The sequence below is a fragment of the Cyprinodon variegatus genome, unplaced genomic scaffold, assembly GCF_000732505.1.
Source record: "Cyprinodon variegatus isolate N-32 unplaced genomic scaffold, C_variegatus-1.0 Scaffold498, whole genome shotgun sequence".
NCBI classification, from domain to species: domain Eukaryota; kingdom Metazoa; phylum Chordata; class Actinopteri; order Cyprinodontiformes; family Cyprinodontidae; genus Cyprinodon; species Cyprinodon variegatus.
The window spans coordinates 187,877-196,817 of record NW_015150951.1 but is presented as its reverse complement, the minus strand read 5'-3'; the positions used below and the strand labels follow the sequence as shown (position 1 = coordinate 196,817).

The 8,941-nt window shown below is 43.8% G+C and overlaps 1 protein-coding gene across 1 annotated transcript in view; it reads left to right on the top strand.

Annotated features, from left to right (window-relative positions):
- Positions 1-1,211, top strand: part of LOC107094657 (nephronectin-like) — a 17,729-nt gene extending 16,518 nt beyond the window's left edge. Inside the window, exon 5 of the mRNA XM_015390415.1 lies at positions 956-1,211. Within this exon, the coding sequence (XP_015245901.1) occupies positions 956-1,164 (209 nt within the window). The 3' untranslated portion in view covers positions 1,165-1,211. The remainder of the gene's footprint in view (positions 1-955) is intronic.
- The last annotated feature ends 7,730 nt before the right edge of the window (positions 1,212-8,941 follow it).

Below are 8,941 nucleotides of genomic sequence, written 5' to 3'. Positions count from 1 at the left end.
AAAGAAGGAAATTCTAGAAACCTCTTTGATATGAAATTGAAATGACAGGTCCTGATCAAAAATAACATCAAGAATTTTTACTTTATTATGTGAGATCTGTATGATCCCATTCCCAAATGAAGTGACTGACTAATCAGCTTCTTTTTCAAAGACTCTGATTTAAAGAATATAAAGTTTGTTTTTTCTGCATTCATCCAAAGATAATCCTCTTTACCTTTAAATAAAGGTTTAATTACAGCTACCTTAAAAGCCTGAGGTACATATCCCTGTGACAGTGATAGATTAATTACATCTAAAATGGAGGTGGAAATCATAAGGAATACAACCTTAAATAACTTGGTAGGAACTGGATCTAATAAGTTGAAAGCTTAGATGACGATAATAGTTCTGCTAACTTTGAAAGTTCAATGTTCAGATTCTGTGGTTACCTCAGATGCTCCCTCACCATCCAGAGATAAACCAATCGTATTTAGAGGGGTGCCAATGATCTTATCCTTAATAGAATCAATCTATCTATAAAAAAATCCTACAAAATTTAAAACTGCTAAATGCAGGGGGAATTGATGGTTCAACAGAGCTATGGTTCCAGGTAAGTTTGTCAACTGTATTATAAAAATAAATCTAGGATTATTCTTATTCTCCTATATTAATGAGGAGAAATATGCTGTTCTTGCTTAATGAAGGGTGATTTTATACATCAGTAAACTATTTGTCCAGACTAGGTAAGATTCCTGTAGGAATTGTATTAATTATTGTAATCTATTTAGGTTTTTCATGGTTTCTGTGCCGAGCATGTTGCCATCAGAAAGTGGTTAAGTATGTCTTCAAGACAGGGGCCAGGACTAGATCCAGAGGGGCATTGGCCTGTGTTGGCCCCGGTCATTAAACCGCCATTGGATCTAACTGCTTTGAACTGCATCGGTATCCCTGATCTACTGCTCTTCTTCTCCTACAGACAAGGATGAGTGTCTGATTGGAAATCACATGTGCAGCCGCCATGCTCGGTGCATTAACACAGAGGGCTCCTACACCTGTCGCTGCTTAGAGGACCACTTTGGCAACGGACGCTCCTGCCGGCCCAGGAGAGCTCCACAGTCTAAGGCTGCCATGTACTTCAACTACAGACTGTCCAAAAGGACCAGAGCTGTCCGCACTGCGGTTTAGATCCAAAAGGCTCCAATAAAAATGAAATAAATCCACTTAAGATAAAGTCCTTAAGTGGAGCTGTAAAGGTTAAATCCACTCATCTTTACCATGAAACTTTTACATTTTTAATATTTGGCTTGAATCTTTGAACTATGCCTTTTGGAATGATATTTCAAACAAATTGATGATTCTTTAAGGGGAAACCAAATAAGCATACACCTTCCTGAATTTTTTTTTAGTTTCCTTGCAATAGACTCCAGTACATCAAATATGTCTGGAAATAAGTTTCCTAATGGTAGCCATCAACAAACTTTTAGCAATGTTCCAGATAAATATTTGCTCTAAATCTGCTGGTCTCCTACACATTCAGAGTTTTATGGTCCCATATTATTGAAATACGTCTAAGCTTTAGGTTGCTTTAGACATTTAGAAGGTAGCCTGTTTTGTCTATACTATTTCAAGCATGCTTGGTGTGAGATTGTTTTCTAGTCAATAAGTCGATGCAATCAGCTGGTTTTGCTTAGATAGAAAACTTTTAAATAATCTGATTGTATGCTCTGGTTGAATCGTCTCCATAAAGTGCCTTGAGAGGACACGTGTTGTGAATTGGCACTATATAAAAAACTGAATTGAATTGATGCCTAAAGATGTTAGAACAAATGAAACTTTGTTTCCATCAGTCACAACTGAGACACAAAAGCCTTAAAGGCAGTCACACAACCTGCAACAGATGTTGCAGTGCTGCTCTTTATGTTGTAATTAAGGATCTAAAGATCATACCTATTAGCTGCGTTACTTGCCAAATTATGAGTGGTCTGTCCCGCTCAGATGTCCGTATCAATGGTCGGGACCATAGACATGTGTACACGTATTTTTTTTTAATTATTATTATGCAGGGAGTTTTACAGTTTATATGGACACTGCAATGTAAATAGAGCAGAAAAACAGAAGAAAAAGGGGAAAAAAGAGAAAAGATGAAAGAAAGAGGAGATAGAAAGGAGACAATGACAAAACATTTTCAGTCTGCTTCATCACCTGTAACGAGATGTAAAAAGAACAGCACAACTGAAAGACATGGTACGAGATATACAATAAAGCAACACCTTGAAACTATCTCTGAAGTAGTATTATTAAGTCTGACATGTACCTTGTGTTACCTGAAGATATGAATGAAGGCTTTCTGTATGGAAGTGAATCTCTAAGTACCTGAAGCCAAGCACCTGTAATTGTTTGTGAGGGTGAACTTGTGCATGTAAAGTTTATCCATAGAGAAAATGCTCAATAGCGGTTGTGGAGAGCCGAAGAGGCGGATCCCCCAGAGCACTGAGTCCAGCGCCGGGAGACCCAAAGCCCCAGACGCCCAAAGGGACCCCAAGAGTGAAGACACCAAGGAGGGGCCAGTCCCGGAAATCAGACCCCCACCAAGGGAAGAGGAGAGACAGCCCAGAGGAAGCCCCCAAGCCACCGCAATGCCTGCGCCCCGGGGAGCCGCGGGGACGGCCACGCTGAAGTGAATCCAGTCCTGGGCCCCAGGGATCCGAGGCCCCAGGGGCGCCCGACCCCCAGACAGGAGCCCCAGAAAGGCCCCGGCCGGCCGGGGCCTGCGAAGAGGCCGCCAGGAATGAGCCAGTAGCCACCCGGGCATCCACCCCCAAACCCGAGCTCCACCAGTGCAGTGGCGAGCCCTGACGGGGGTAATGGGCTCCGCCCTTAGCGGAGACTTGAGATATATGTTTATAATGTTTACTATCTAAAAAAAAGTTGATTGCATCGACTCATTGGGAGAGGGGGCAGTTCAGCTGGGAGAAAAAAATAAAAATTAAAAATAAAAACTCACAATCTCAATAACGCCTTCCCTCCCTAGTGCCCCCACTCGCACCACAGAAAAGGGAAAAAAGAAAAAAAAACGCAGACACACATTCACACATAACACTCACATCCAATAATACCAGGACCAAAGACCCGGTGGCACCGGTGGTTGGTCCCGGGACTATCGGATGATCCAATAAGTGAACCTATAATCCGGATGGGGGGGAGGGGTGCGGCGACACCGCCACACCGACCCATCTCCTTCCTGCTTCGAGCCCGGCCCCCACCCCGCACACGGACCGGACCACCTCCAGCAAGAGCCCCCCCGGGCCCACCCATTCCGCGCAGGCCACCCAACCAGAACCGCCGCCCCCCCCCCAAACTACTTCAACCAGCCACTACACGCCCCTCCTTCCGACCTTCTTTGGGGAGAGCAGATGTGACAGCCCTGCCACCGGTAGGCCACCTTGGCTCCGCAACTGGCCCCCACCAAAACCATAGACCAGGCGGCTCACTCTTCCTCCAGGTGTACACGTTTTTGTGTTGTGGCTTTTGTATCTCTGTTGCCGCTTTTGTATTTGTTCAATTATTAATATACTTTTGAAAAGATTCTATTTAAACCAAGTAGAATAATCTGTCAACACAATAAAACCATTACCCCTGTTAAGTAAGACCTTTGTCAGGGTGCTGGAAAGGGCGATTATGGCTGATTTTCAAACCTCGGCTGCAGAAAAGGCAGTGTGACTTTGGTCCTGACCGTGGAACTGTGAACCAGCTCTACACCCTCTGCTGGGTATTCCAAGGTTCATTGGGGTTTGCCCAACTGGTCCACATGTGTTTTGTGGACCTCAAGAAGGCATTCAACCATCTCCCTCATGGTGCCATGTGGGGGATGCTCTCTGTACATGTGGAGCAGGAGTTTGTTCAGCATCGCTGGCATTAAGTTGGACCTGTTCCCTGTGCATGTTGGGCTCTGGCAGGGCTGCCCTCGGTCACTGATCCTGTTCAGAGCCTTTATGGACAGGATTTCTAGATAAGGGCCAGCGGAGGTTTGGTTTGGGGACAGCAGAGTTTGTCTAGATGACGTGATTCTGCTGGATCCCTCCTACAAAGACCTACAGCATGCATTGGGGCGGTTCACAGCTGAATGCAAGGCATCCGGGATGAGAATAAGCTTCTTCAAGTTCAAGGCCATGGTTCTAGACTGGAAAAAGGTGCTGTGTCCCCTTCAGGTCAGAGTAGAGCTCCTTCCTCAAGTGGAGGAGTCCTGTTGACTAGGGTAGCAGGCCCCTGATCTTGTCACTTGAGAGGTGTTACAGGCATGTCCCACTAGGAGGAGGCCAAGGGGAAGACCCAGGACACAAAGACTATGTCTCTGGGCTGGCCAAGGAGATCCTTGGGCTTTCCGAAGCAGAGCTGGAGGAGTAGTCTGCAGAGAGGAGGTATTGGAGTCTCTGCTGAGACTGCTGCCCTTGAAACCCAGTCCTGGAGAAGTATAAGTAGAAACTCTAAAATCTGTATTACTCTAGAACCCTACAGTGGTGGAAGTTCTCTGCCTTTGTATCCAAGGCTTTTAGAGTCCAGCATAACCCCAGCTAGTAGCACAGCATGACATATAGGATAAAATTATGGCATGCTGCCTCAAGTGAAAGACAATGTCTGATAAGTTTAAAATTTTTCCAGTTCAAATAGACTTTTTAAAATCATGATATATATTCTCAAAACAAGAAGTCTTACCAGGTGTACTTGTCTTTCTGCACCTCAACTGAGTAGAAGCTTCTCAAAAGAAGATAAATCTAACAGACTTTGTATCAATCTCAAAATAAGATCAAAAAGACTGTTTGGCAAAATATTAGACCTTGAGACACTTATTGCTTTGCAGGGTTGAGGTTACAGGTTTTTTCCCCATTTAATTCATAAATGTGCATATAACCGGTCATATGGAAAACTTCGTCCCACAAAATATGGGAATGCTGTGTTGGATGCATTGATAATTTACATCATTCCATGTTACTTTAAACCTCAGAATTTGATAATAAAGGCTGACCTCTGCTGGATAGATCAAGGAAGATATGTTTGTTAGAATCATTTAATTTGTCTTTTAGAAAAAGAAACTAATCTTGAAAACCAGCTGGAACCAATGCGAAGCACTTGTTGGCGCTTGAAACAACGCTGGAGAACAGACAGTTGTTTTCATATCTCAGTGTTTATCCATTGCTGTTGCTTTATTTTATGCCTGGAGGGAATGTTTTCAGACCCACTGAGTCACATGCAGGGCAGACTACCACACAGAAAGAGAGCACAGACAGGTCAGACCAACCAAATACCAGGAATCCTGTCTTTCAGCAGCTGGCTGCTAACCTCTTCCTGCATTGGGAGAGTGCAGAAGGGGAAATTGAAGTTTGTTTTTGATGTTTCCCCCTTGGTCATTTTCAAGTTTCCTTCCCGGCGATTATGTCCATGACCCCAGGAGAAATAGAGGGGTGAAATACTTCAGGATAATAACTGCAATGATAGGAGATAATGCTAGAGAGGGCACTATGTGTTGTGTCAGGGCTTCGGTTGTAGTCCTTTGATGCGCTGAGGGAGTCGGTTTGTAGTGAGAACTAGCAGCTGCTCCCTGCTGAAGGGTCCCGCCACTGACCCCATTCATCCCAGCAGCAGGTGTCACACCAGTCCCCGCCTCGGCTGCAGCCACACACATTCGCACACACGCACATATACATACCCCCATGTGGAAAAGCACCAAGATTCACGCAAAATGAGTGTGTGTATGTGGGTGTGTGTGTGTGTGTGTGTGTTAAAAATGGTGGTGGGGGGGGCTGGAACTACTTACCGAGAACAAAGGGAGAAATCAGGAAAAAATGCAGCCTCTTAGAATAAATCTCACCACAATGCCCAGAAAAATCCCCAACCTCACCCCCAGAAACACAAGAAAAACCTGGTTTCCCTCTTTTCAAAGCAGTCAAAAGTGTCTTACAAAAGCAGAAATAGAAAACATTTTGGATAAAAGGATCCAGGCCTCTTTTCCTGAAAGAGACCTCACACCAAGTTGTGTGTAATTCCAACCAGAAACTGGTTTATTTAGGGAAAAAAAAAAGATTTAATGCCAAAGCACTTCGGCTGCACATAAAGGACAACAAGGGGTGTGTGTAGTGAATCAGACAAGGTTTTAAAAGAGGGGAAATCTTTCTTTTGCTTTGTATTATTTCCTGCTTCTCTGTTTACACGATGCATGAGATGTCATGAAGGAAAGGTGGCGCTGAACCACTTTGAAAGCAGACAAACATCCCAGACATCCATAGTGTCACAAGCTCATACACCAAGACTGCTGCAATATGACAAATCTCTGCTGCCTCGTTTTACCTTAGATAAAACCAAACCAACATTTATACTGACAGAGAGCAGAGAGAGATGCTGACAAGTGCATGGAGCCAATGACAATACATTAGAGATGCTAGGAACAACAGTGCCACCCACGTTGCTGGAAGGCAGAGCTTTCAAACACTACTGAGCTGTACAACTAAAACCCCTGTCTCCCCCATACTGTCCTTTTCATTTGAGCTTCAAGCTTTTTCCGAAAGCTAATTCATGTATTATGCCCCCAATTGGACCCATCCCTTCTGAGACACAATCCGATAGAGGAGTGAAACACCCAGTAATGTTTCCATGAATTAATTCAAAGAGCCAAAAGTTGAACCCCTTGGTGCAAAAACTATAAATCATGTTAGCATTGGTTTCTGTTGAAAAAATCTGCAGAAAGGGGTAAGCAAACTGTGCCTGCAACCATTTTTTTTGTACCATTAAACAAAGCTAAGTGCATCTGTTCTAGTCTTATATCATCCCCTAGCATTCGCAAATCTGTGTCTAAAAGGACTAGCTTAGAAGGAAGCCTGGGCTCATTTGTTTCGCTGCAGAAATGAAAGTAGAATTGCTTCACAGCAGCGCAAGTAACTCATTATACCCAATTATGCCACGGGGATTGCTAAAGCTGCCCCCACCCTGATATCTTATGAGCAGCAATGTCCTCTCTGTCACTTTTAAATCACATTAAGTGTGAGAGGCACGAGTGAATCCCTGTTTTCAGTGCTGCATTGAGAGGAACTCATGGGCGCCCACAGTCTTTATGAATTTTATGTCAAATACAACCTCTGCTAAAAATAGGAAAGCACTTCTCTTTGAGAATGCCATCTGATGTCCTTGCAACAGAAAGACATAAAACCTCACTTCTTTAATATTTTTGTGACATAAAAACTACAGCCTGAGGTCTATTCTAAGGACTAACTAAGAATAGACTACGGTAAGACAGTGGCCAGCCACCCTATGGATAACTCTTTTTTTCCTGCCTTTATCCATTCGTTGTTTTGGTCATCATCTAAATTTTATGACTTTATGAACGTAGACTGACATGTAGGTCTAGAGCTTTGCCTTTTGCCTCAGCTCTATCTTCACTGCAACAGACTGTTGCATTATGGCAACAGCTGCACTGATCCGTTTATCGATCTCCTACTCCATTCTCCCCTCACTTTTAATAAGGACCCCAAGACACTTGAATTTTTCCAATCAAGGCAGGCACTCTCCTTGAATGTAAATGGGACATGTGACCTCTTTCCAGTCGAGAACTATGGCCTCAGATTAAAGGAGACAATTCTCCTCACAGCTGCTTTGCAATTGTCTGTGAATTGCCCCAGTGCATGCAATGCTTTAGGTCTTGACAGAAGGAAACCAGCAGAACCAGGGAATCTGCAAAAATCAGGAATGAAATCTGCTAGTTCCCAAACCAGACCCCAAACCTCCATTAAGGTTCTTAACATGACCATCAACAGAGGGTATCCCTGGCAGAGTCCAACATGGACATACCACCGGTAACCTGGCTTCTCAGGTCCCAGGCGGTTACCTATAGCGCTGCCTTTATCTCTGTGGAAAAGGAGACTCTGTGGAGTCTCCTGGACTGCCCTATTCAAAATGGGTGACAAGAGCCATGGCCCAATGCTTTCTACAGGTCTACAAAACACATGTGGACTGGTTGGGCAAACTCTGAAACTGAATCTTGGAGCACCCTGAAGAGGGTGTAGACGGGGTCCACAGCTAGGAATAAGACCACACTGGTCCTGCTTAAGCTGAGGTCAGCAATCGGTCTGATATGGGTAAAAAAAAAAAAATCTGATTTGGGGCACTTCAGGCTGCTGTGTGAACGTAGTCTTAGTCAGTATGAGGGTAGACTTGGTAATTCAACTTAATCTTCAAAGGAGGTGTTCTCAGACCTGGAGGAAGGAGACACAAGAGTGTTAGTAGAGGCTTAGTTGAAAGAAATTAGCGCTCTGGCTGGGCTAGTAGTTATGATGCAGCGATAACACACCAGCAAAGAGTTATTGATGCCTTGCTCCTCTTAAGCAGCTTAGCTTAAGAGTGTCTGATGAGCCATTCCTGTGAAGGTGCACACCTGCAGCTGATGCATCCTGCCAAGTTGCTGGCTACAGGACGCCCTCAGGTGGAAGAAAACTGTATGGAGAAGCAGTACCAGACTCCATATTGTATTATGTTGGAAGAGCTTGATGGTAACCGCTAAAGTTCCCAGCAAAACTTTGGCTTATTCACACCAGCAGATCCACCACAAGCAAGTTTTTAACTTGCTTTAGGTGGTTTGTGACTTTTCATGTGCATGAGAGGAGAATGGAACACGTTTGTTGATTAATCTCAAGTGTTTAAAGAAATTATTTCACACAGAGAAGAAAATGCTAAATATATTCATTTATATTTATATTTATATACATTTATTCTGTTAAAAGCGTGGAAGACAATGCCTAGCCAAGAGTGTCCCTTATTTATTATTTGCAGAGTTGGCAACCTAGCTCTGACGTATTGAGTTTTTATCTATCATGACTGATCACCTGTTTTTGCTGTCCTATTAGAATCACATTTCTCCATCTTGACGTCTCTGGATGTAACATCACTAATACAAGCTGGCATGATTAAGTAACTTAAA